The sequence below is a fragment of the Ochlerotatus camptorhynchus genome, unplaced genomic scaffold (assembly GCF_037179485.1).
Source record: "Ochlerotatus camptorhynchus isolate MF236.1 unplaced genomic scaffold, CSIRO-AGI_Acam_v1.1 ptg000132l, whole genome shotgun sequence".
In the NCBI taxonomy this organism is placed as follows: Eukaryota; Metazoa; Arthropoda; class Insecta; order Diptera; family Culicidae; genus Ochlerotatus; species Ochlerotatus camptorhynchus.
The window spans coordinates 1,487,548-1,515,532 of NW_027040622.1; the positions used below are offsets into that span (position 1 = coordinate 1,487,548).

At 38.8% G+C, this 27,985-nt stretch overlaps 5 protein-coding genes across 11 annotated transcripts in view; 3 read left to right on the forward strand and 2 right to left on the reverse strand.

The window, feature by feature from the left end:
• Positions 1 to 609: 609 nt before the first annotated feature.
• ABCB7 (ATP binding cassette subfamily B member 7) lies at positions 610 to 6,418 on the forward strand. Of its 3 annotated transcripts, none has more exons than XM_065220767.1 (6): positions 610 to 738; positions 2,440 to 2,644; positions 3,358 to 3,712; positions 3,776 to 3,930; positions 3,994 to 4,160; positions 4,881 to 6,418. In XM_065220767.1, exons 1-6 carry the CDS (start codon positions 610 to 612, stop codon positions 6,312 to 6,314), a joined length of 2,445 nt encoding a protein of 814 aa, XP_065076839.1. In that variant the 3' UTR covers positions 6,315 to 6,418. The 3 variants fall into 3 exon arrangements, with proteins under 3 accessions (XP_065076839.1, XP_065076840.1, XP_065076841.1); XM_065220768.1 differs by having other exon boundaries at positions 3,589 to 3,712; XM_065220769.1 differs by lacking the exon at positions 610 to 738 and having other exon boundaries at positions 2,637 to 2,657; positions 3,589 to 3,712.
• On the forward strand, positions 925 to 2,433 carry LOC135700303 (SET domain-containing protein 4). The gene has a single exon (XM_065220770.1). The coding sequence runs from the start codon at positions 1,073 to 1,075 to the stop codon at positions 2,408 to 2,410; it is 1,338 nt and encodes a 445-aa protein (XP_065076842.1). The 5' UTR covers positions 925 to 1,072; the 3' UTR covers positions 2,411 to 2,433.
• Positions 6,419 to 6,546: 128 nt separating the features above from the next.
• Positions 6,547 to 7,509, reverse strand: LOC135700304 (chromobox protein homolog 1-like). The gene has a single exon (XM_065220771.1). The coding sequence runs from the start codon at positions 7,223 to 7,225 to the stop codon at positions 6,647 to 6,649; it is 579 nt and encodes a 192-aa protein (XP_065076843.1). The 5' UTR covers positions 7,226 to 7,509; the 3' UTR covers positions 6,547 to 6,646.
• Positions 7,510 to 13,282: 5,773 nt separating this feature from the next.
• On the forward strand, positions 13,283 to 13,988 carry tsu (40S ribosomal protein S12 homolog tsunagi). Its single transcript, XM_065220821.1, has one exon. The coding sequence runs from the start codon at positions 13,376 to 13,378 to the stop codon at positions 13,871 to 13,873; it is 498 nt and encodes a 165-aa protein (XP_065076893.1). The 5' UTR covers positions 13,283 to 13,375; the 3' UTR covers positions 13,874 to 13,988.
• An 8,855-nt stretch (positions 13,989 to 22,843) lies between these two features.
• Positions 22,844 to 27,985, reverse strand: part of LOC135700311 (2-oxoglutarate dehydrogenase complex component E1) — a 39,188-nt gene continuing 34,046 nt past the window's right edge. For all 5 annotated transcript variants that reach the window (XM_065220785.1, XM_065220783.1, XM_065220781.1 and 2 more), the window contains one exon: positions 22,844 to 24,170. In XM_065220785.1, the coding sequence (XP_065076857.1) occupies positions 24,071 to 24,170 (100 nt within the window). In that variant the 3' untranslated portion in view covers positions 22,844 to 24,070. The remainder of the gene's footprint in view (positions 24,171 to 27,985) is intronic.

Consider the following 27,985-nt stretch of genomic DNA (forward strand, 5'->3'; position numbering starts at 1 on the left):
GCATTCCTGCGTTGGCTTCCAGATGTTTCACTTATTTTCACACAGGTTTTCAATTATCGCACAGAGATTTCCGAGCTCAAGTGTGCGAGGTGAAATGAAGGAGAATGGTGCAAGCAAGTTAACTTACTGGTGAGATCAGCAATTTTGGAATTTCGTTCGATGACTGTTCAGTAAAACATAATGAATACTAAAAACTCGGTACTCTATTTACTGACATGTTTTAGTCATTCACCGTAAAACTGTTTTTTTACGGAAAATTCAGTACTTGACCATATTCAGTAGTTGTCGCAAAAGCTACTGAACATCAGTAGTTTTATTGAGAATAGTTGAATGTTCGGTATTTTTTCTGATTTACAGTTCAAAAACTGTAAACAAAATTACCGAACTGGAAAGGCATCATTAAGTGTGTACACACTCACTGAGTAACCCCGTAACCCATTGTTTTCTATTTTGAGTTTAATTCGACTCAGTTATTGAGTTATTCTCATCGGCCGTGATTTATTCCAGTTCAATTTTTTTCGTAACCCTCCTCCAGTGGGTGCAACTAGAAATCCTCGATAAAAAAAGGAAAACCGATCGTGCATCTGTCAAGTCAAGTTAGCGACAAAAATGGCTGCGCTGCTGCAACTCGCATCAAAACAGACCTGTGGAGTAAATCTAATTTTGTTGGAAAACTTGCGGAAGTCCTTCGCAAATCCTCCCGTCTGTGTCGTCGGAACCTGCCAGCATTCCAGTCGGGTAAGTAACCTACCGCGTCCAATAAATTTCGCTGTAAAATTTTATGCATTCTTTCCGTTCGTACGCGGCTGATAAAGCATCCACCGAGGGGAAGAAGAGATGGATCTCATGCTTGTTTTTTTTTACCGCCGTGGACAGAAATCAGCTGATTGTTTATAATCGAAATTGATCGCCTACTTTTCAGACCTGAGTCATCTCTTCCTGCTTTCCCGGAAACGAAACACGTGTGATTGGATAGAGAATCGACATCATCATCAAGGTCGCTATTTTTTCTGTTGCGAACGTTGTGAATTATGTAATACGGGTTTGTTTACCAAGCAACTCGGAAAGCAGGATGGGCAGAACTCGCCGAAGGCGGAACCAGAAAAATAACAAAAGTGTGATCCAATGCTTAGAACATGTCGAACTGTGTCGGTTACTGTGCAGATTAGGTTGGAATAACCAGGCGGAACTACGGATTTGTGATTTTCCAGAGACGGGAAAAGGATTGTATTCGAGAAGGCACATTGCAATCGGAGATACTATAGTCCGGCTGCCGTTTGAAGCTTTGATAAGTCTGAAAAATATCGAGGAAGATCAGATATTTAAGCAGTGCTTCGATGAACAGGCTTTGCAGGAGCTCTCGAAAGGAGAAATCCAGTTTCAGTCCATGCTGGCATACTATTTAAGTTACTTGAGCTTGCAGGAGGTGGACGGGGGCTACAGAGCGTATATATATTCTCTGCCCAAAGAATTTGCAGTACCGTACTTTTGTTCCAAACAGGAGATGGCGTTTCTGCCTGATACGGTTTTAAAAAAGATGGTTGATCAAAATGAATTGATTAAGAAGAATTATGCAAAGCTGGAGAGCCTCGCACGAAAGGACGCCAAAACCGATATAAGCTTGGAACTATTTAAATGGGCTTACTTCGTCGTTAATACTAGAAGCGTATATTTAGATTCAATATATGCCAAAGTGTTTATCAAGGATAAGAAGTGTATGTTTGTAGAAAAGTTGTCGGATGAACCAAACATGGCATTAGCTCCACTGCTAGATTTCCTCAATCACGATAGTAGTGCCAAGACGACATCCCAACTCTCTGTTCCTTATAAAACAGTGGAAAGAATGCTGGACAAGAATCACCCGGTAGAGCTATTCTACGAATTGATAAGCGAGGTACCATTTCCTGCGTATTCCCAGATATTCATCAGCTATGGAGTTCATAATAATGCTAAGCTATTAACCGAATACGGTTTTTTCCTGCCTGACAATCAACAAGATTATCTCGAAATCAGCCTGGACGACATCAATGCTTTCATCAAATACGATCCTGAGTTGAGGCCGTTGAAAATCCACCGCGAAAAGTACTGCTTCATTGCGGAGCATCATCTGGAAGAGCAACTGTTTTTCGTGCCAGGAGATGTTTTGAGTCACAACTTAGCCGTTTGCCTTACAATTCTATTTGCCGAACAGAACATCTATCAGTTGCGAATGATTGCATTCGGAGAAATTCCGTCACTTGATCCTATTCGCGAAATCGCATCCCGCTTAATCAATTACAAACTGAAGGAATATCACACATTCTGCAGTGGATTGTCCAAACTGTCCGACCTCTCGCCTTCCGGACGGATATGTCACGCTTATTTGGACGAATGCATAAAATTTCTGAATAAAATTAGAGCGCAACTCTAATACGACTGGTAACCTCGATTTCGTTTTAGAACTTTTTCTCCCGATCGAAAGCCCCCGAGAAACATGATTTGTCAGAACAACACCGCGCCGGTCTGCTTGGAGGGAGTCGTCGAATCAACAACAGAGCGCTTCTTCCGCCGACGGTATTTGCCAGTACAAAGGCGTCCCAAAAACCGACGACGGCACTGGGGTCCAATGTGCTAGGGGACATTTTTCAGCGGAAAAAGAAGAAAGGTAACACAATTTGGTAGGACATGTTTGATTGATTGCATCTTGCTCAGTACCTACTTGAAAAGCTCAATTTTGTAGAACAATTATTATTATCAATAACGCACTACCGAAAGCTACAAATGCAGTTATTCACGGGGAAGTAGGTCATTTGGCCTAAATTTGTTGGGCATAACTTGATTTTGATTTTGTGAGTCAACATGTATGTTAAGGAACCGTCCATTAATTATGTCACATTTTTAGAGGGTTTGTCGAGCCATACAAAAAAAAAATAAGGCCAGGGGTTGAAAATGGGCCAAATTTGCGTGACATAATTAATGGACCTTCCCTAATATGTTAACCTATTATGAAAACCGACTTTAGGTCAAACGTGGCACAATCTTTCACTGCTAGTAAACATCGGAATAAGGCCATGTACAAATTCAAAATTAGTCCACTATATCTGTAGTTTACTAATAATTGTTTTCAGTTTGTTGTTTGTTGCTTGCTTCCTCTAATTACCCACGTAGTTTTGGACCGCTAGTCTACTCACTCTTGTCTTTACTGTACTGACCAATTTATTGTTCAAAATTTGCGCTTATGTCTCATCCAATCTGTAATTCTGCATCAGATTGAGGCATCCATTCGATTCAGCTACTCTTTCTGTATACTATTTCTGTTGATTTCGTCACCCGGAAGCTGATCCCATTTTCTCCTCGCTGTTGTATATCTACACCTAGGTCCTCAAAATCGTTGTCCCTATTTGACGGTACCGCTAGCGACAACGTTGCATACCTGTGCAACGGCCAGTGGCTGTTATCGTTCTAGTTACGGTCCATTTCCTATCAGTGGTCAAGCCTTTTCTCGCCTGCCGGGGCAGCAACAACAACAACCAGATCAAGAACAAAGCCTAGATACAGAGAAGAAGTTCATTCCTCAAAAACAACCAATACGAAATTGTTTCCATCTAGGCCATCATCCCGCGTCCGGCGAGAATATTGGTACATACGAAGGTCCAGAAATTACTGCAACCGATATGATCAAGGCGATGGCAACCTACATCTGGCCGAAGGATGATGCTCTAGTGCGCAAAAGGTAAGTGAATTTTCGCTCCCCTTGATACAGGTAATATGCTAACCTAAAAACAATTTTTACTAGAGTGCTAATATCCCTGGGCCTACTGGGCGGTGCAAAGGTGTTGAACGTCTGTGTGCCTTTCCTGTTCAAGATTGGTGTGGACAATTTGAGTAACCTCAACATGGACACTGTTCCGCAGGCGGCTGCCTCGATGACGATTGCCGTTCTACTGGGATGTAAGTTAAAGTTCACCTCTTATGCATAGGTGACTCATTTTGAACCTTTTTTTTTTGTTTTAGATGGCATTGCTCGGGCTGGTGCTGCCGGTTTCAACGAAATGCGCAATGCCGTGTTTGCGCGAGTGGCCCAGCACTCGATTAGGAAAATTGCTACCAATGTGTTCCTCCATCTGCACAATCTGGATTTGCAGTTCCACCTGAGCAAGCAAACCGGTGCTCTGTCCAAGGTAATTGGGTCAACAGTAGGGTACAACAGGGTGGGGATTTTAAACGCTCTTAGAAAATACGGGTAAAAACGCACAGGAGTAAGTATCTGGCACTTTCACAGTAGTTAATAATAGAGATCATTTTTTTTTCGATTTGCTTAGGATTTATTCATAAACTACGTTGACTGTTTAGGGGGAGGGGTGGGGAGGTCGCACTAGTGAGTATCCGTGGTTTACAAAATTTTGATGTTTTTAGGGGGAAGTTTGAAAGCTCTCAAAAACTGTTTGCGTAGTTTATGAACAACCCCTTATCTGGTAAACTCGTTGTGTTTGAAGCTCTACGGAGCCGAAGGACTATTAATAATCGGATAATCATCAGTAGATATACTTTTTGAACAGTCGCTAAGGACTAACTTTAGTAGAAATGCAAAGGAAAAAAATCTCGATTACTTTTTCGAAGGAACGTATCTGATTTTGTAAACAATGGATTTGATCGTCGATTTGGCGACTGATACTAACAACACTATCAGGAAGTTATGCCAAATCGATATGCTGATACGCGTCTTCGAAAAAGTAATCGAGAAATACAGACTACCCTTCTTTCCCCTAATGTGGGACTGTAGTATACCTATATGAATCGCAACCACTAGATTGGGTCAAACCAAGAAGTTCTCAATTCAAAGTTGAATCACCCTAGTAGTCATTCGCACTTAAAAAAAAAACCCTTCCCATTTCTTGCAGACCATCGATCGAGGCTCCCGTGGTATAAACTTTGTACTGACGGCAATGGTGTTCAACGTTGTTCCAACCATGTTCGAGCTAGCCCTGGTCTCCAGCATCCTCGGGGCTAAGTGTGGATTCGCCTATGCAGCCCTTTCCATGGGATGCGTCGGTGTATACAGTGCCTACACGCTTGCGGTCACCCAATGGCGAACCAGATTCCGGGTCTACATGAACCAAGCGGAAAACGAAGCGGGTAACAAGGCCGTCGATTCACTAATCAACTACGAAACGGTTAAGTATTTCAACAACGAACGATACGAAGCACAGCGCTACGACGACGTGTTGAAAAAATATGAGGCAGCTAGCTTGAAGACCAGCACCAGCTTGGCACTGCTCAACTTTGGTCAAAATGCGATCTTCAGTGTGGCACTGAGTGCGATCATGGTGATGGCCGCGAATGAAATCGTCAATGGCAACATGACCGTGGGAGATCTGGTCATGGTCAATGGATTGCTATTTCAGTTATCGATTCCATTGGGTTTCCTCGGAAGCGTATATCGGGAAGTGAGACAAGCTCTGTTGGATATGAGAACCATGTTTACCTTGATGGGCGTTAAAAGTGCTGTACAATCGAAGGTAAATTCTCTACCACTACAGGTCAGTCGGGAAACTGCTTCGATTGAATTCAAAGATGTTTGCTTCAAGTACAAGCACAGTAATACCATTTTCGATCAGCTGAGTTTTACGATTCCGGCTGGTAAGAAGGTCGCTTTCGTCGGCGGGTCGGGGTCCGGAAAATCTTCGATGGTACGTCTCCTATACCGATTTTTCGAACCCACCTCCGGTCAGATACTCATCAACGGCCAAGATATTCGGGATGTTAATCTGGACAGCCTGAGGAAAGCAATCGCCATTGTTCCGCAGGATTCGGTTCTGTTCCACGATTCAATTCGCCACAACATCCACTACGGAGACTTGTCCAAGGGTCAGGAAGAGGTTGAAGAGGCTGCTCGAATGGCAGATTTGCATGAATCCATTCGAAGGTGGCCCAAGCAGTACGAAACGCAGGTCGGCGAGCGTGGCTTGAAGCTGTCGGGAGGAGAGAAACAACGGGTGGCTATCGCCAGGGCCATCCTGAAGAACTCTCCAATTCTGATCTTTGACGAAGCGACCAGCAGTTTAGATTCCATTACAGAGCACAACATTTTGAAAGCCTTGGCACGGGCAACGGAACACAGAACAAGCATCTGCATTGCCCATCGGCTGTCGACCGTGATGGACGCGGATGAAATTCTTGTGCTGGAGAACGGACGCATCTGCCAGCGGGGCACACACGAGCAGCTGCTCCGAAGTGGCGGATTGTATACGAAGCTGTGGGATACACAGAACCGATTGTACATGAGTGGTGACGCCGAAAGTATGACGGATTCCGGTGTGAAAGACTTGAAGTAATGTACTGATTTCTTTCCAAGCAGGATTGTTAAATATCTTTAAAATACGTATTTTAGGGCAGATTTATAATGAATTCAATTGTTGTGTATATATATACTTTTTATTTAATTAAATAGTGACCATTGTAATTACCACTGATGAGATGCTGTTCGAATAAAAGCAGAAATCAACATACCAAAATATTCACCTCTTTCTCTTCAGATTAAAAATAAAATTATTCAGTTTTATACCGATTTATTCGTATCAGCAAACAAATGTACGAATGCAATGCAAAAGTGCAAATACAGAACTTACTGTAAAACAAAGAATCAGATGCATATATTTACAGTCGGTTACTTCTTGCTCCCCTTCGTGTTCCAAGTGATCCGATCCTGGTAAAAATCGATCACCATTTCCGGTACATATTTCCGAGTTTCCTTTGATGGAACCAATTCCAGTTCGTCCTTGTTCTGCCACTTAACCAAGAATAATAATTGCCCGTTTTCTTCCGTTATGCCAACTAGGCTGTCCGCGACAAATCCCTGCTCGAATCCGTTGAGATCGTCATCGTCCGTTTGCTTCTTTAAGATATCGGCCGATTTCCTGGTGGGTTTCTTCTTCCGTTGCTCTTTTTCGTCGCTTTTGTTCTCAACCTCTTCCTTCTCCTTGCTCATCTTGCCATTGTCGTCGTCCTTGTCGGTAGTGGTTTTCAATGAAGCAGGTTTACGCCCTTTACGCCTATTCGGGTTTTTCGCTTCTTCCTCCAGAAATTGCTTTACTAATTCCTGACAGTTTAAATTCTCTTCCGGTTCCCATGTATTTTCGGTTGAATCGCAGCCTTTCCACTTGATCAGATACTGCACTACGCCACGATGAGTGCGTTTTTTCAATATCTGCTCAACCACATACTCCGGTTGCTCACCGTTTGCCATCGCAGCGACTGAAAATAGGTTTGTTTTGAAAAACTTTTTTACAAGGTAAAAAGCGAAGACACAAATCAAGCTCTTCTTGATGTTTTTGCAAAAAAGGTGAAAAGTATACTTTTATAAATAAAAACTTGCTTTGGCAAAAAGATATGAGCACTTCCTGGAAACTTCAGGTCACTTAAACGAGGTGAACAAATTCTTCGAATGATTTTCAAGGAAATAAAGCGAACGTCGCAAAACTTCTTGAAGAATTTTGAGAATAATATTCTATCTGCAGCTAAGAGCTGCTCATTCACGAAAGAATAAAATTTTCTCCCCGCAACGGATCGATCAGAACGCAGCCAACACGGTGTTTCGCGAAAACTCATTAATGGGTATAAAAATACCCATTTCCGCTAAAAGTGTCCCCCCCCCCTCATTTAATACACGGTAGCCCCAAAATACTCAATAATGACTACAAAGTAAGCATTTTCGAGGGAAACTGGAATTATCCATTAAATGAGTAAAATTCTACCCATTTATGAGCAATTAAAACTTCAAAAATGAGTAGTAAGTATTAATTTATGAGTAACAAATACTAATAATTTACTCATTAAATGGGTAGTCCCAGTTTCCCTCGAAAATGCTTACTTTGTAGTCAATATTGAGTCTTTTATAGTCATTATTGGGTATTTCGCGGTTACTGTTTAGGTTAACTCTAGATAGAGCTGGAATTATGGCGAAACAGCTTTTGTAAACAATGACTTCTCTCGATGATTTCTAGGAATTCAAGGCACGTCCACACAAATCAACATAACCTTCAGGTAGGGGAAGTCTTCCCCTATCCAATGATGATGTTGCAATTTGCGTGGGCGAGCCCGAGGGCGAACCTTAACTTTCTAGAAATCACCGAGAGAAGTCATTGTTTACAAAAGCTGTTACGCCCTAATTCTAGCTCTATCTAGAACTGTGGTTTACTCACTAATGGGTAAATGGGAAGTCTCAATAAATGGGTGTTTTTTTAACCATTTTCTTAAATTGTGTTTACCGTAAAATGGGTTGACAAATACCCATTTTTCAGATGGAGGATGCAGGCGCTTGGTTATTTTGACAGTGAGTATGCATAAGGGCGAATACGCGATGATCGATTCTCTTCATCGATTTTCTCTTTGCATTGCTACAGCTAAGTGAAACAATTTTCTAGAATTTGTTTAATGTAGAGTAATAACAGGTTGTATTGGCTAGCAAAAGCAACAGCAAACGCACCGAGAAACGTTAAATCTAACGAGTTATTAACAAAAGAGAAAATCGACTAAGAGAATCGATCTTCGCGTATAGGCCCTTATGCATGCTCACTGTCGATTTGTCCTCGTTGATATAAAAAAGTAGCAGGGTCTGTGCCTAGGGGCACGAACGGATGCTTGACGTAGGACCGCTAGTGGACGGAACAAATATGTTGATCATTTAGTTCTTAACGGACCTATCAACTTTTGTACACAAAACTTGTTAAGCCCTTTTAGCACGAATTCGTATGGTTATTTTGCTAAACGACATGTTTGGTGCGAGGTTTGGGGTATCATCCAAACCATTTTTGGAAAAGTTCGACAATTTGGGTTACCGTTAGTTTATGGTATTTAATTATCATGGTTCATGGCAAATGTTTAGTGGTGTTCGTATTTTATTGCAATGTTTATCTTTTTACTCGAAACAGCTGTTGGCAGTGACGTACTTCTATCTGTTCTCAGTATGTTGGCAGTGATGTATTTTTATCTATTCGCAGATGTTCAGCAATGTTTACAACATTTTTGCTTCTAACACCAGCAAGCTGTATGTTGGCTCACACCTTATATAAATGCAGAAGACTGGTAATCCCATATCAATCCTATACGTCTGAAACAAGCACCATAGTTAGGAATACTATTTTGCAGAAAACACTTATTTTCATTATAACCACACTTATTACCGTTAAATCTACAATGATTTCAGTATAGTTGACTATGAATGTTAACAAATTTACTATGATTCTGGAAAAACTACGATTCTTGCTCAAAATGCGTATTTTTATAGAAATAATAGTAAAATTAAATGAAAGTGTTTTCTGCAAAAATCTATTGGTGAGGGTATTTAATTTAAACCAGCAAAAAGAATATGCATTTACCTCAATACTCTTAAAGAACCCAATTGCTGAGACTCAGGCTGTGTTCAATTTGGTGAATTTTCACTTAAATTTGAGGCTTCGAAAATAAATTATACTCTTCGAAAATCCCTCTCTTGTTGATCATCCGATTTTCAAAAAGGTGTTTGTCAAAATTGAGTCAAAAAGTGAAAATTCACCAAATGGAGCACAACCTCGGCTAACAAATAACATTTTGCTGAGATATCAGCTAACAAACAGATATTTTTCAATGATATCAGCAAAAGTAATCGGCTGTTGGAGATTTTACCGAGCTAGATTAAGTATGAGGCTATTAAGTAGCTATTCATTTTCCCTGCTTCAAAGCTAAAAACAAATTTTAGACTTTCTGCGCAAAAAATCGCCTGCTCACAACTTCAAAGTTCACCATTATTAAATGGATATCAGAACCATTTACGCAGAATCTGGGTAGATTCCACTCATAGGAGCAAAACCAGTGTACTCATTTTTGACAACTTCATACACTCAAAAAATATTGAAATCTAAATAGTATAAAAGTTACGCTAAATCGCAACTCTCCGTACCAACGCAAAGGTCGGTATAAAGGGAGAGAATGCAAACTTAGTATAAAAATGGTTTATGCGTGCCATAGTATAAAATCGAAATATACTTACAATGCATAGATTCGGTTTATTCTAGAGAATGTATTTTTCGCTTCTTTTTTTATTTATGGTAAATATTATTGTTTTCAAATAAGAATAAAAGCTGTTTCAGGAAGCTTTTTTAATTAGTTTATTTTTTTATGGATAATATTAAAAAAAATACTTACAATTTCGATGCTGCCCAGCAGATCACATGCGCAGTAGAAATCCGCCAGGACAAAGCTCTTCACCAGCACGAAGCTCCGAAGGGAATCCAGATGTTCTTATTCCTGTCATTTTAGTAAACACTGACCGAATTCCACTCCGTTATTCTGACTTAGTATAATTTTGACGAAAATTTTAATCGAACCAATGTATAAATCTCGATGAACATTTCAAATGGTCCTATCTGCTTTGATCAATTCTCTTCATCGACTTTCTCTTTTCATAACCACTGCTATGCAAACAGATTTTGCGCTAATTCTACCACATAGTTTGATAAAGGAGGTTCTTATCTAGCGTCCAAAACGTCAAATACAACAGGGAAAGGTTTTGCAGCTGAGTTATTGACGGAAGAGAAAGTCGATGAAGAGAATCGATCAATGCAGATAGGACCTTTTGAAATGTTTATCTAGTTTATTTAGTTTATTTAATTTTGAAAAACCATAAAATGCATAAAAATTAATCTATATTCGTTTTGTAATATTTTTGAGTGTACAGCATGCAAAAATCAGTGCGATCTATAGTCAGTGAGAAGCCTCAAAATAGCGTATACACTGTAACTGAAAAGTACCCATTAATGGGTGAAAAGTGCCCATTTCGAAGTAAAGTAGATAAACTCATTTAATGGGTAAAACGTCTTTACCAATTATTGGTACTTTTTTACCCATTTTTAAATAATGATTGGCTTTCTAAAATGGGTACAAAGTACCCACTTATGAAATCCTTAAGCCTTGATTTTTCTTTCAGAATTTGTATGATTTATGGATCATTGAAAGAGTCACAATGAATAGTTAAGAATACAAAATGTTATTTATATTTATACCTTTATTTCACCATTTTCCATCCTGTGGTCTTTCCATTGTTCGTTCAACAAATGGTGCACGCAAAGCTCTCCTGGAATGTCTTTGCTGATGCAGCTAGTTCTGTCCATGCAAGTTTCAGATTACTTTTTAGATGTGGGCAGAAAGAAATAAAATAAGAAATAGGGTAAACGCTCCTATAGTTGCGGTACGTTAGAAGCGTTAGGTTCCTATAGTTGTATGTATATGTACCCATTAATGGGTAAAAAAGGACCCATTTTTGATGACTATATGAGACTGTCAAATAATAGTTGAAGTTCAATTTCAAATAATGGGTACTCTTTTACCCATTTCTCAGAGCACTTCGGGCGAGAATAATGAGTACTTTTTTACTCATTAATGGGTGAAAAGCAACTTAGATAACATCTTCCAGTCCTCTCTTCAGTCGCAAAGTATCTTGACGATGTCGAATGGAAATTGCTCGTTTGAAAAGTAGGTAGGGGAAACGCTCCAATAGTTGCGGTACGTTAGAAGCGTTAGGTTCCTATAGTTGTGCATGGAGACTCAATACTAACGCTTCTAACGTACCGCAACTATAGGAGCGTTTACCCTATTTCTTATTTTATTTCTTTCTGCCCACATCTAAAAAGTAATCTGAAACTTGCATGGACAGAACTAGCTGCATCAGCAAAGACATTCCAGGAGAGCTTTGCGTGCACCATTTGTTGAACGAACAATGGAAAGACCACAGGATGGAAAATGGTGAAATAAAGGTATAAATATAAATAACATTTTGTATTCTTAACTATTCATTGTGACTCTTTCAATGATCCATAAATCATACAAATTCTGAAAGAAAAATCAAGGCTTAAGGATTTCATAAGTGGGTACTTTGTACCCATTTTAGAAAGCCAATCATTATTTAAAAATGGGTAAAAAAGTACCAATAATTGGTAAAGACGTTTTACCCATTAAATGAGTTTATCTACTTTACTTCGAAATGGGCACTTTTCACCCATTAATGTGTATTGTATGTGTATTGAGTCTCCATGCACAACTATAGGAACCTAACGCTTCTAACGTACCGCAACTATTGGAGCGTTTCCCCTACCTACTTTTCAAACGAGCAATTTCCATTCGACATCGTCAAGATACTTTGCGACTGAAGAGAGGACTGGAAGATGTTATCTAAGTTGCTTTTCACCCATTAATGAGTAAAAAAGTACTCATTATTCTCGCCCGAAGTGCTCTGAGAAATGGGTAAAAGAGTACCCATTATTTGAAATTGAACTTCAACTATTATTTGACAGTCTCATATAGTCATCAAAAATGGGTCCTTTTTTACCCATTAATGGGTACATGGCAGTTGCAGTGTACACGCTATTTTGAGGCTACTCATTTTTGAGTCAAAAAATCACTCAGTTCAGCCTAAAAGGAAGTTACCCAAAAATGGGTAAACATGCTTTTACTCAAATTTTAGTAAATGTGCATATGGCGGAAACTGGGTAACCGTTACTCAGATGATGACATTTGTCAACTGAGTAATCCTTACCCATTTTGATAGACACGAATGTATGCCCCATGAAAACTATGTAAAGTAAAGATACTAAAGTCTTTAATAATATATAAATTATTTCGTCCAGGAAGAATATTGAAAACACATTATGAAAATTATAATTCTGTATTTCAGTGCCAACATTTCAAAGGGGCGTAATTGCTTTTGTAAACAATGGCTTTAGCTATCAATTTCTCGCAAATAAAAGTCCATCCCTACAAATTAACAATGCTAGCTGGTAAAGGAAACATTCCTCTACCTGCTGGTGTCATTAATCTTCATGAGTAAGTTTTAATTCACGAGAAATCGACGGCTAAAGTCATTGTTTATAAATGCAATTACGCCCCTTTGAAATGTTGACACTGATTTATTGATACCAACGAATTATTTATATTAGAGTTGCATGCCTCACCAACTAGCTGAGCTTTCACTACTGCAGCGGTCATATCATCTAATTGCTAATAAAATGGGTAAAGTTTACCCTGTTATCAAATTTCAACATCTGAGTAACCGTTACCCAGTTTCTGTCGCTGCTACGTTTACCCAGATTTGGGTAAATACATGTTTACCCATTTTGGGTAGGTTCAGTTTTGACCGATCTGGTTGGATTCTACCCAAATTTGGGTAGTTTGGAAATAGCGTGTATATTCTTCGCTCACGTCTGTCAACTGTCACCCGCTGGCACGATTTGCTCGACGATCACAAATTTTACACCGAAAATTTAAGAAAGTTTGCAAACATTGGTGGGAGCACGCAGTAGAAAAAGTGAAATTTTTACCTAGAACAATCCATTAAATCACGGTTAATTAACATTCACATTAAACGATGGCCGACGTGCTCGATATTTACAACCATGAGGAGTTCGAAGTGGACGAAGACGGCGATCAGGGCATCGCCCGGCTCAAGGAAAAGGCACGTAAACGAAAGGGACGCGGATTCGGCAACGAAAGCATCCCCCGTGAGGCAATCGACTACGAACGGCTACAGGACGACGAGGAGGAAGCCGAACCCGGTCCGCAGCGTTCCGTCGAGGGGTGGATTTTGTTCGTGACAGCGATCCACGAGGAAGCCCAGGAAGATGACATACAGGAAAAGTTTTGCGAGTTTGGTGACATCAAGAACATCCATCTGAATCTCGATCGTCGTACGGGATTCCTGAAGGGGTATGCTCTGGTCGAATACGAAACGTACAAGCAAGCATTGGCCGCAAAAGAGGCACTTAACGCATCTGAAATTCTTGGACAAACCATTGCAGTCGATTGGTGCTTCGTGAAAGGACCGAAGAAGCTGAAGAAATCGTCCGGGGAACGTCGACGAAGATAAGCAACATCATTACCTATTTTTCACATCTTAATTTAATAACCAAATTCAGTAAGTGTGTGTTTTCAAGAAAATTACAATAAATTGAGAATTACATCTTACAATGTGGGTTGGCTAATCAGTTTGATGTTTTTGAAGGAAATGCATGATTTTTTCGGCTTTTCAGGTGTCACCGGATATTGATCATCAATCGTTACTTCCAAGCAGGGTTTGATTTGATTAGAATTTTCACCATCTGTTGGTTTGTCAGGGCTTCTTGTAGGAGGAATGAGCATAGCTTGATCGATCAAATCTTGAACTTCATGTTCATGGGATATTCTATTCACAATAGCTGTTGAGCCGGAGCAAGGCCTTCCGATGTATCTGCCGGAATGAATTTGATGGATGAATTGGTAACAAAAAAGATATATCTATAGTGTTCATTTTTAAAGTAGTTAAAGTTTTGCTGCCGCGATATTTGTGTGACCGAATTGAAAGAGGAAGGTGACTTTCATAGATATAATACTAGACAAGCGGATGAAGTAAGAAAACCACATTTCTTAACATGTGCTTCACAAAATTAATCATTTTTGAAAGGAATAGATGTTTTCAGTTCGATGCCTAGACGTATCAAACGTTCAGCAACACTTACAGAATTTTTTTTTTTTTTTTTTTTCATTTCGTTTATTTGGCAGGCTCAAATGTTATAAAAATAACTTAGCGGAGCCGAGTAACATAGAATACCAATTATGGTACTCAAAATACAAAAGAAAAATATGTACAAATATATTTTATCATATCATTTTTCTGGGTGGCGATCGAAGCGGCGACAAAGCGATCTTCTCCCGTGCACGCAACTTCTTTCTTTCCCGAATTTGTTCCTCATTTTCATTGAACCCGAATCGTGATCGCTGCTGCTGTTTCTGGACATCGTTTCCCGTTGCATGCTCTCCGCTACTCTCGTCGGTCGTCGGGGTAGTCACGTCCATTTCGTTATCTGCATTCAACATCTCCAACCCCGTATCCGTTTCCTGATCGCTAATGACAAACGACGCACCTTCCACCACTACACCAGCATACGTACTGCTGCTGTGTTGTTTTCTTTCACTTTGCTTTCCTTTTTCCTTCAGTTGCTTCTCCGGTTCCTTCCGAGCCTTCCGCTTGGGACAGGAAAGCTTCCGGTGTCCGTCCGCCTTGCACAGAAAACATTTGTCTTTGTTGCCATCATAAAAAATGTTTCCTTTGCGATTGAAGAAATGTAATGACGTGGGGATTTCCTTCTTCACATCCATATATACACCGCGTATCCCTGTATACACCTCAAAACACAGATCAGTTGGAAATTTCTCCCGGATGATGCGTTTAATTTTCCCATATTTCCCCAGCACTTTATCCAGCTCGTTGTCGGGTACCTCTGGTGGCAAGTCATACACACGCACATATTGAATGAATTCACCAGCATGCGACATGCGTTCCTTTGCCGTCGTTCCATTCGCATAATGGAAGATTAAATCCTCCGAATTGAATGTCAGAGCATGGAGCATCGCTTCCTCTGATTTGAACTTCATGAAGACTCCCCTTTCCTCACCAATGCGATAAACAGCTTCCATTTCAGCCGGATCCGCGTCGAGTGCTTTGGCGAAATTTACTATCTCTCCGATGTTTGGTTTGGCATCACAATGGCTGAAGCTAAACTTGATGGTGTTTTTTACTTCACACATCTTGCACCGTAGTAACAAAAGGCACTGAACTGCTAGCAACGAACAAAGAGCAACTATATAATAGCGAGTCTCGAAAACAGGCTATCGTGTGGTTCACAACGAAATAAAAAATCGACTGCTGCTGTAGACAGCTGTAGGGCAACTGGTGACTTACAGAATTAAAGAGACACTGACTGAAATGTTAGGTCCCTCCGGTGCTTTTCTCATTTTGAGGCTAAGTAGTATCAACGTTGGAAGTGATTTACTCTAAAAAACACAAAATAAAATTGTTCCAGACCCTCCTATAGATTTTTATACTTGCGAAAGAGGCGGATACTGACTGAAAATGTAGATTTTATAAAATCATTTGCACAAAATGTCCCTGACAAATTTTTAATAGACTAGCGAAGTAATGTTTTTAAGACCTTTAAGCAGGGTTACTTCCAGTCACTTGCTATAAAAAAAATATTTTTGGGAATTATGAAATCATGAAATAGTATAATGCTAATTAGTACTTGTCAGTTACAAGAAGAGGTCCTGAAGTATGTGTTTGACACATAAAATCTGTCAATATTCCTCTGAAAGCGAAATTGACAGATTTTATGAGTCAAACACATACTTTACACCCTCTTCTTGTTACTTACTAGTACAACATACTAGTACAACATATCATTAAAACATCTACTGCCCATAATCGCATATCAGTCCCATATGGATAGGAAATCAAGCAAAGATGGGACTGATATGCGATTATGGGTAGTCTAATGATTGCATAATTCCGAAAAATATTTTTTATAGCAAGTGAGTGGAAGCAACCCTGGTTTCGAATCGCATTGAATATAAATATTGCTAATATCACGTTCTAACATTTAGTTCACAAGTAAACATTGAGGTTACACGACGTCACTGGGTGGAAGTGAGAAGAATCTGCCATGGGAAATCAGAAGAACCTTCCAGGGGAAGTTGTAAAAACCTGAATTAATACTCCTATGGAGTAATCTGACCCTGCTTACTGATAACAATTCCACCATATGATGTGATTTGGTAGATGAATTCTGGTGTGATTTGAGGTATCGTATGATGGATTTTGACCCAAGTAAGAGTCTGGCCACTTTCTGGGGGCTCCTGAAACATGGCCAGTGTGTCTTGGGCGCTTCAAATGATTACAATTGAACTGGATTTTGAATTCTTTTTTCATTTGAGGTATCACACGATGATTTTTGTTCGTTTAAGGACGGATTTAGTCTCATGGCCCATAAAACCGGATCGTGTTTCGGCAATATCTTCGGAACCAGTATACGTGTTCTAAAAATATTCAAAAGAGTTCTATAGGATCTTAGGACCTTTCATTTAGTGGTTATTGTGTCCTCAGTGCTTGTCGAGAAACACGACCTAGTTTCCTAAATCCATGTATTTGGTATCTTCTTCCGTGCATATCTCCGGAAACAGTTGACCGATTATATAAATAATCAAAAGCATTATATGGGACCATGAAACCATTCATTTGGTGATTCATTCCAATTGGGTTAAGTGGTTGCCGAGAATTACGACATAGTTCCCAAAATCGGTATTTTTCGGATCTTGTTCCGTGCATATCTCCGGAACCAATTATTGACCGATTCCAAAGATATTCAAAAGTGTTATATGAGACTATAAAAGCTTTCATTTAATGGTTATTGCATCCAGTTCGGTTCAGTTATTGCTGACAACACGCCTTTTGTTTTCGTTGTTCACACTCTCATAAACAGACACACACGAGGAAGTTAAAAAAACTTCTTGGGGATGTCTGAAGGATCTTTCAAAGGAAATCTGTTAAAAAATTTCACAATCTGCTAGAAGAAACTACTGAAGGAAGTCGGATGAAATCGGGGTAAGTTCGAAAACAAATTTAGGGGAAGTGTTACGTTTTAACTTATTGGGTTTCTTCCCAGACACGGGATGTGATACTTGTATATTGATAGACCGTTCTCGGTTGACGGTTAGAACGATTCTCCTTTATTTGGCTGAATTCGAAATACAATATTACCTACGGGAGACAACAGAAATGGAGACATTCTCTCTTGCTTTATGTAAACTATCACCAATCAGCGATCGATATTTAAATTGAGAGTGTGGTTAACTGAGAGAAAAGTGTGTGTAATGGAGAAGGCGGTTATAGCTGCTTGGTAGCAAATCCTTGGCAACAGTGAATTGTGAACATGATCCTTATGGGACAGAAAGTGGAATCGCTGACATGTGTCTTCGATCATCGAACCGATTTATACAGTTCGTTAGCTTGGGAAAATATTTGAAACAGGGTCCCACGAGTGTGATCTTGAGACTAATGGTTCTTGGAATTTGATGACATGTAAAATTTACATGTCCCAGAAGTGATTTGAAAAAAAAAATCTCTGCAGACTACTACAGAAAGTTTTCATGGACCCCCTTCTTGAACAATGATACCTTCATGATACTTAGAACTCTTCAATACGAAGGAGCTTGGAATTGGACCCAAGATCTGCTCAGTAAGCTGTGCCACCGAGCTCCTTATTGGAATGTATACACTGTGCGGATTTGCTAACGCTAGTGTACTAGCCAACTAGCACGAGTTTCAGTTGCTCCTGAAATCTCATGCTGGTAGATGCTGATTGTAATTGTAATTTATCAGCCCTCACCCTGGTGGCCACTGCCAACCCATCGTGTTTGGTGAGGAGCTACCAAGCCTAAGCGTTAAAACATGCCAGACCGTATAGCATGCCGCAATCGTGACTAGCCGGCGCAAAATGTCTAAACTAGTACACCGATGATTCTGTGACACTACCATGAATGTCACTACCCCGAACGCCATAACCCCGAGCGCCGTTACCCCGAACGCCGTTACCCCGAACGGTACACTACCCCGAACGCCGTTACCCCGAATGGCCATTACCTCGAATGGCGACTACCCCGAAATTAAGACAAATAGAAGAACAGCAAGGGATAAATTTTTGAGAAGGAAATTTTCTTTTCTAATTAACCACTTCATTCGAGCACTTAAAATGACGTTTACTACCACTCGAACTTTGAAATAAAACATTATTTTGAGATTTTTTCTTCTAGAACCTCGAGAAAAGTAGCCAACATTTGTGCGTTTTATAATTAAAAATAGAAATTAGTTGGTCCAGTTTTGTGAAATCGCTGGTAGAAAGTCACGCCAAAACTGCTTGACAAAGTGGTCAATTTATACTGAATACAAATGATAGGATTCTATAACATTCCCCAGAAAACCATTCCGCCGAAAACCATTTCCCAGAATCTCATTCCCCAGAAAAGCATTTCCCAGAATGAACCATTCCCCAGAATGTACCATTCCCCAGAAAAGTATGCCATGTATTAGATTGACTATTTTTGCTTATTATAGTCATTCCTGGAATATTCTTTCGTGTATATAAAAAGAAAAGAAAAACTTATAAAAGTTTATAAATTACGTAGACAGTTTAGGGAAGGGGGCAATTGTGCACGGTCCATACAAATTTTAAAAAATTTGTATGGAAAATTGTCTACGCAGGGGAGGGGGGGGGGGGGGGGTCAAGAATCCCAAAAAAACTGTCTACGTAGTTAATGAACAGCCCCTTAATGGCTCAAGGGGGTTTCCCATCTTTGAAAATATAACAATAGGAAATAATTAATTCTTTGGATATACGATAAAGAAGGGAATATTCCCTTCTTTTAATATATAAAAGAGAAAATAATCAATTCGTTAAATATATGATAAAGAAGGGAATATTCCCTTCTTTGAAAATATAACAAAAGGAAATAATTAATTATTGGATGAACGATAAAGAAGGGAATATTCCTTTCTTTGAATATATAAAAAGAAAATAATTTATTCTTTGGATGTATGATAAAGAAGGGAAGGGAATATTCCCTTCTTTTAATATATAAGGAAAATATGTAATCAATAGCTTTTGGCAAGGGATTCGGGGTAATGACCATTTGGGATAATAACGTGTGGAATAATGTTATAAATTTGTAATCGATAGTTCAACGTTCCATGCACCGATTTTTCAATCCAAAACGAGAAATTCTTCAACTCAGGTCTACACTCAGGTCGAACAATTCTTTGATAAGGTTTAACAGTTTCCGACTGGTATTGCATATTGAATTGGATTGCATATTACCCCCTATGACTTTTTAAATGGTGAACGAAGTGCTCGCAAACTTGAAGGTTGTCATTTTCTAAAGAGCTTTAAAATGGTTTGGAATTGATAAATACATAGTTCCATAAAAGTAAACGTAGTGTATCATCAATTTAGTAAAGTGAAACTAATCAGAGAGTTTAATCACAGACAACAGACATAACACTTTGAAAAAGTTTTTCTTGAAAACATAGTATCTCAAAATATAGGACCTCAGTAACGACATCTCTCGGGCTTCTCGCGTAAAACAAGCTTGCTCGCTTGCAAGCTTCAAAATTCCAATAAAAAATTATCATTTGTATTCAGTATAAATTCCAAAACGAAATTTCCTTCTAAAAATGTACCCTTCTTTTGACCCCTTGCTGTTCTTTCATTTGTCTTAATTTCGGGGTAATGGCCATTCAGGCTAGTAGGGCATTCGGGGTAGTAGGACATTCGGGGTAGTGGCATTCGGGGTAATGGCGTTCGGGGTTATGGCGTTCGGGGTAGTGACATTCGGGGTAGTGTCACAGAATCACACCGATACATTAAATAGGGATAGAAAGAGATGGAGAGGGAAAGAGTAAGAGATATCAATTTGCTGAAAGAAAAGAACATAAAGAACGAAAATATTAGTTGCCTCCTAGGTCCATAGCTATGGCTGATCCGTACGGTATACTGATACCTGGCACTAAACATTGACCGTTCCATAATTGGTTGAACCGCACGGTATATTAACACCTGAAATTATTCAAAAACAAATGACAAATTAGCACCCCCCTTCCCCAACTGCAAATTCATGTTAAACCTCTCGCGAGGGCATTTCAAAAGATATTAATACCAAACTAATCTAGAACTGGGCTCAAACATATCACATTTTCTAAGACTGATCATGATTAATATAGTATGAATAATGGGAAATGTATGAAGAAAAGACAATCCCCAAAGAAAGTTAGAAACTATTACTCTGTGCTAATCTGAGTTATTTCAAAATGGGAATCCGTGCTCAGAAACTATATCCGATCTCAACAAACTGTACCGAAATCAGAAGAGAAACTACTCGGTAAAATTTTGGCATTTCTATTTAATTGTATAAAGCTACTTTATATCGAGTTTTTTTTTCAATAATTGCAACATGTGAATAATGCAGAACAAGTTTAAAATTGAACTAGAGCCAAATTGCCTCAGCCGCTCTGAACCCTTCAAGTATGAACATTATGCCACAGACAAACAGACATAACACATTGTATATTTCTCACTGTAAAACATCGTAGCTAAAACATTACCGCCATCTCTTGAGTACACTGTGGTGGGTAGTACGCTGAATAGATGGCGGTAGTGTGTAAACGTCAAACGCAAGGGAATTGACTATGCGCGCCACAGGTGGCGGTACTACTAACTACGATACTTTTAAATTGACAGTTAAATGCTTGTTCGATGAACAACTTGCGAGAGTTATGTCTGTTTGTCTGTGATTATGCTTTCCCAATATGGTACATTCTCTCACTATGAACCTGTCATTTGTAGCCTATCTGAACTATTTAATAAATGGAAACCATAACATGGGTTACGCTCCCCCTAAGTGGGCCCTCCGCATCCTATCTCTGTCTAATCTCTAATACTAAATGCCAATGGTTTGAATGTATCAACATATAAATTGGAAATTACGTTTAATCAAATAAACTCATACCCCACTCACTTGGCCAGGCTTCAGAATCGTCCAGTGGGCTCTACACTCCAAGTTCCCTTTCTTTCTAATTCGCCTTAAACTTTATACTTTACCCATTTGAGTGTTGATTAATCACAATGAAACATTGTGACAGAGCACGGACTTGAGGTTACTAGAGTATTAAATAATCTAGGTCCTATTTAGGATTATATCTGAAAAATCCAAATCTGGCACACGCCCACCAGAAATCTCATGCTGGTAGATGCTGATGACCTGTTTACATAATGCTGCTGAGCTTTTTTGCTAGCAGCTGGCTCATTAGTGCTAATGGAATAGTATAAGTGTAAACACCCCATAAATCCCGGTGGTGGATTTTACGGCGACGACAACGTCTGTCCTGCAAAACGAAACTGCAGCAGGAATACGACAAGCGGAGAAGCTATTCCGAAGGCTGGAAGGATTCAATCACGATATTCGACACGAAACGACGTGAATGAAATTTCTCCTACCGATCAGTTCCGACCGCATTCGGCTACGTGTGTACGGGTGAATATCTAAAAGCGGTGTGGTGAAACGCTATTGGGACAGGGTGATACATCACTAAGGATAGCAATAGCAAAGTTTTAATCTCCTACCATGTTTGCTTTTTTTTTATTTCACTTAAACCAGCACATGCTTTAATATCACTTTTGTCTTGGTGCGATCATATGTTTTAGCTATAACAGTTTTCTTCTTCTTCTTATTTTATTTCCATTGATGTGCAAAGTGCTAACGATGTAAGTGCAGATCTCAAAATATAGAATGCTATTTTACATTTTTGTCGTCACGGGCTGTGTGTTGAAAAGATTACTCTAAAAAAGTAGGTTACATTTATCCTGTTATTACACTAACATAAAACATATTTGCAGAATTGCTCTGCCATTTGAAGATTATGTTATACAGTGTAATATTCATAGAAAATGATGCAAGGTACAGTTTTTGTTTGACCTCATATGTAGATTTGTTTTGGGGTAGTATGTATGTCTCTATCATTTAGTAGATTTTAGAAAGTTTTGTAAAATCGCCAAGCATCGATCGGAAAATTTCAACATTAATTCCAGCACCATTTGATATTTAATTTTCACCTAACTTGAAGAAATTTAAAATAATACAAAAGCAATCACCCCCATTTTCTATTCCATTCGATTTTATTTCTATGTGAAATCCGTTTCGTACCAACGAAATACAGAATAGGGGTGAATACCTCTTTGGCACTAGTTGCAACCAAGGAACATGTGATATCACAAACTAAATAAAAATAAACTTTCACATGGAAATGAATATTCACTTGAGAAAAAAAATTATGCACTTTTTTTTGTTGGTATTTTAATTTATATTTTGATGTGCTTTTTTTATTTCCGAAAATAAAATTCTAGCGGTCTAGCGGAAGGTTTTCTCATATCATGGAAGACATGAATTCACCTTTGAAATAAATAATTACGATCTAACATAGTAAGATTGATGGGACACCAAATTCAGCGTTTATTTAAAAAATGTTCTCAAAATAAATTGTGAATAACAACAGCAATGCTCTCTACCGGCCATATTAGAATATGAAACTGGTCATTTTCCGGTCCTAGGTTAGCTCTCGACTCCATCGTGGATTCAGCAAAACGTCCTAGCGCACTCAACTTCATAACTAATACTTTACGAAAGACTTCATCAACGCTCGTTTTGTACACACTTCAATTATCGGTAACGCTTGAAACTCGTATCTCGATTAGGATTGCAAAGGAAACTACTTGCTTTCTTCAAGCATACTTTAATTGGGTATCATAGATTCCAGGTGAACAATTTCCTCATTTCTATTAATAAGTTTATATACTGACGAGAAGATCCTCTAGAGTCTAAAACCTAAAGATTAACCGAATATTTTCTAATCAGTATAAAGCGTAGTTAGAGCCGCTACGGCAACATCATGAAAGGATAATTTTTTAATGAAAGTCACCTAAGCTCATTTTTCTTGCATTTCCATTTCAAAATATGTAGGGTATATGCATTCCATTAGTCAAGGATAATATCAAAGGGTTTTTTTTTTTTAATTTTTGATTGTTAAAAAGTCACTATCCATTTCAGTTTGCTCAGCCGGAGCCCTTCGGACAAAATTGTTGCAGGGCAACCGGGGTTGAATGAACCTTCAAAACACCTGCTGCATTAAGGTATACGCTCAAACGATTCTTGTTTCTATAGTTTGTGTTTTATTCAGTTTCTTGAAATGTTCGACACAACTAGTATTACTTCTACTAACGCTATTATCCTAACGATAAATACTTTAAATATACACTTTGCAATTGCGTAGCTTAGCTTCATTCGTATGAACAAAAAAGAACAAGTTTGATCTTTTACCGCAAACTTTTTAATAAATTAATAGTACACTTCCTGTGACTGTTCAAATCAAACTTAATTTCCATTCCGTTTTAGTATCTGGTCGCACTGCTTTGAATAAATACCTATCTTCTAAATAGCAGAGTTTCGCTTCAACGGTAATAGTAGCATCGATAGTAAGTTTTCTCCTGCATAGAAGTGTGTGTGTGTGTTTGATTTTGTTAATGTGTTTGTGTTGATCATCTTTACGTAGTAGTAGCTGAAGTTGTAGTTTTTGAAACTGCTGTAGAATATAATCTGTTGGATGTGGGGTTTACAGGGATAGAGAAATTTGTATATTCGCGTTGTTGTTTTACAAGGCCATCGCGTTGTCCAGCAAACTCTTCAGTTCCTTAGTGTGCTGCGCCTTCGAACCGGTGGCGGTCGATGCTGCGCAATGGCGTCCCACGTAGCTGTTGTTTAACGAGTTGTCAAAATGTGGTAATTGATAATGCAGCAAGAAATAAGAAAGAGAAAAGAAAATCATTTAAAACATGGACCCAACAGGGAGGAGTAATTCAAAATACGCTCCATCTTTTTATCTCTATGACTCGATGAACAACGTTCACGGAAATCTTATGAACTAGGAGTAATGAACGATAATACATATATACATGAGGGAGCTTAAATATGTTCTACCGACTTATAGCTAGATGGTCAACAGACAAATGCAAACGTACATTCTAGCAGAAGCATTGAACCTGGATGAGTGTCTAAATTTCCCCTCATGTTTATTGGTTGGTTTGATTGTTAGAATAAGCACAGAGAAACAGACATAACACTCCCAAGTTGTTCATCGAACACGCATTTAACGGTCAATTTACTGCCCATCACAGTATAGATAGATGGCGATAGTGTTTTAACGACGATGTTCTATATTGAAAAATATTCAATGTTTTATGTCTGTTTATCTGTGAAATAAGTAACATCGAAACATGTTACTCTTATGGTAGTGGATGTTGAATGCTTTTTTTTTTATCAGGCTACGCTAGTTTTCAAATAAATAAATCATATGCACCATTTCATAGCACAAAATCATCATCATACATGCTGGCAAACATAGGATATCAGAAGCGCGTGGCTGGCATAGTTATAGACGAAGAAACGAAGAATTCTAAGATTCTGAATCTGCTAGAAAAAACTATGTACTTATCAAAGGTTCAAAAATAACCATACATAACATTGATCCTGTTATTTTCCAAGAAACCTTTCCCTTCCTTAATGCACTGGGCATATTTGTATAACACTCTTAAAAAAACTATATGAATTCACCATTCGTAACTTCTTCACAATATTTGGAATAAAATGTTATCGTCTTATGGTTTGGATAACATATCACTTTTGGAAAAACATGTACAGCTGATTCTGTAGTTTATAGTCACGCCCGATTCATTTGAAATGTATCCGATTGATAAGTAAACAACGAACAAAAAGCCCTAATAAAATAACCATAAAAGAGAGCTTAACGACGTGTTCAGGGTATCGTTCAAACAATTTGTGGGATAGTTTACACATCCGGGATACAGTTTATGGTATTTGTTTATTAGGGAGAAGACCAACAAATCTCCGGGCGTAATTCCACTCTCACAAAATTTGTGAAAGAAGAACCAAGGCGGAACAGCAAACAAAAATCCCGAGGGTGTATTTCCACGGCGTATCACCAGTGTTGGCAGTTCAAAGGGTGGAAGATCCTGGGGGTAACAATATGTAAGATTGTTTATTGAAAAATTCAACTGACAATTATTGTCTAAATGAATAAAACTTAAACTAAATAGTTACGGTCAACGGTACGGAAAAGGCCAAGTAGCCGATGACGAAACACGTCAGCTGATACATTGAAGTCGAACATATAAAAAAAAGTTGTTGAATTGCCGGCTCGTGTTGTGTATAATTCCGGCTCCGTGGTTCCAAAAACAGAAAGTCGCGTTGACGAAGAGACCTCTCAGGCAGAGCGTAAAATTATTGACTGCTTACACTGAAGGCCCACGCACATTAGATCCGGATCGGACGCGTTGCGGCAAAGTGACAGCTAAATCTATCTGTCAAATTTACGTCAACGCAACGCAAACGGATCTAATGTGGGTGGCCCTTGAGTGTGAAAGCACTGCACTATTCAATCCATTGCTCTGTGCAGACCGTTTGTACCAAACGGTAAGGGACGAGACAATGAAAGAGCCAATAAAAATATTCAGTCACTCACGAACAGGCGACTCACACCGCTTGCCTTCGCTCACACAGCATGTAATTGAGTCATTTTTCCATAGAAAATGTACGCTCAGTCATTCAAAACAAGTATTGAGTACTATCACGGCAGAATAAACATGCTGACTGAGCTACTGACTGAGTGCTCGGCTGTCAGTGACTCGTTTACCTCTCAATAATTTAGACTCTCACGAGGCAGTGAATGATGAGGCAGATGGAAGTTCATATTCATACGAAAATAATTCAATGAACCTGACTGTTTTACGCACTGCTCTCAGGGGCCTTCATATTTAGCTGTGACAGCAGTGTTGGACAGTAAATGTCACCCGTAAGCAGCTTTCCAGCGAACATAGCTTGAGCGATAGATGTTTTCTTCTCAATTTCACGACCAGTAGTTTTTTGTGATTCATGATGTTAGATTACACAATTACTGTATGTCAAGCTAATAAAATCATCCAGAAGTTGTCACCAAAATTCGGAAGCGTTTTTCTCGATATGGTGATTTTGAAATTCCGCCCTTTTTTTAGTCTAAAGTTCATGCCATGCGAATTTCGCAAAATTTTATTTAGCGAGCGAACTTTCTTGTTTCAAATTGAGCAAAAATCAAGCTGAGAGTTGACTCGACACAAAAATGATTCCGTTGCACATCGTTTACTTAGAAAGAGAAAGTATATTATGCTATCTCTTTTTACTCTTCACCGATGGCAGACACGAAGCGACTGCTGCCAGCCGTTATGGAAGTTTCGATTGCATTCGGGTGTAAAGCAAAAATTATGAAACTCAATCTCACCACAGTTTGCTGAGATTTGCAGCTGATGAGTTTTGTTAGCTTGATATTCCGAGCTGCGATATCACAGCTTGCAAACTCAACCGCAGTTGTTTGCTTGTTGATTTTTGTCCACTAAAATCAAGCGTGATCTTGGGCGTTGATGAGATTTGATTTTTTAATATTTTTCCAACACTGGATTTCACCATGCACAAATTAATAATAGGTTTGTTCCGATGCGTTAGTTCATTAGCTACAACATAAATCCTTTTAGAGCGCATTGTATGAATATTTACGCTAATTGTTCTCAAAATAAAAGAAGCGCTCCTAGCGAATCCCCTTTTTCTACGTTTATCCGTAAGATGAAGGAAATCTAATGGCGTTTCAATACGTTAGGACGGAAATAAAACCAGTGCTGCAAAATATCAATATAAAAAAAAATGCTGATTTGCACTAACCCCTTGATTTCAGTATCAGACCAAACAGTTTCAATATTAATTTCACTCGCCTCAATGTCAGTGTCAAATTACATTGACATCGAATGGAACATACTGATATTCAAAGTTCGGCGGGACATTTTTCTCATATACGCCAGCTAATCGAGTACTGATCTTCAGAAAATTCATCGGTACTATTAAAACACTGCAACGGTTACACGAAACAGTTTATTTGTTGAGATAAAAGTAAGATTTTCATCTTTTTCTTAGTTCTACGAATATCAGTTTCAGAAGTGAAATTCAGTGCTGGAGCAATATCTAAAGCCAATTGACATTGTTGACAGCACGCAGCACTGATTGAAACTAGTCGAACGAATTTAGAATCAAGAAGCAGTATTAGATTTTAAACAATATCTCAACAATTTGTGGCTCTTTATCAATCCAATGGAAAGGTTAATAAATTTAGAAGTCGTCTTTGACAGAAATATTCAATTTTTTGTAAACCCGTTAACAAAAAAGAGGTAAAACACGAGTTGTGCTTAGTAGGACGGAAATTAGACCAAAAACCCTTCACGGCGAATGAGAACGACCCAAATTTGAGTTTAGTTCACTCATAATCGCCAAAAGTGCAGGAACTCAGCGATGAGTAAATTTGTCGCATGGTTTCCTGTGGAAAACCTAAAAAATCTGCCGGAAAATGAGGAAATTGACGAAAATTTCATTCAGTCTCGGAGTAGTACCAATAGTGAATCCAATCTTTACTTTTTTCAAATTCGGGAATTTTTCCCTGGAAAATCCTGCAAAAATCTGGGAAAACATGAGG

Excerpts from the sequence above, each read along its gene's own strand:
- ABCB7 (XM_065220767.1), top strand. The coding sequence starts at position 610 with ATGGCTGCGCTGCTGCAACTCGCATCAAAACAGACCTGTGGAGTAAAT. Across the intron at positions 2,645-3,357 it reads TCAGCGGAAAAAGAAGAAAG|GTCCTCAAAATCGTTGTCCC; the intron begins GTAACACAATTT and ends ATCTACACCTAG. Across the intron at positions 3,713-3,775 it reads GATGCTCTAGTGCGCAAAAG|AGTGCTAATATCCCTGGGCC; the intron begins GTAAGTGAATTT and ends AATTTTTACTAG.
- LOC135700303 (XM_065220770.1), top strand. The coding sequence starts at position 1,073 with ATGGGCAGAACTCGCCGAAGGCGGAACCAGAAAAATAACAAAAGTGTG.
- LOC135700304 (XM_065220771.1), bottom strand. The coding sequence starts at position 7,225 with ATGGCAAACGGTGAGCAACCGGAGTATGTGGTTGAGCAGATATTGAAA.
- tsu (XM_065220821.1), top strand. The coding sequence starts at position 13,376 with ATGGCCGACGTGCTCGATATTTACAACCATGAGGAGTTCGAAGTGGAC.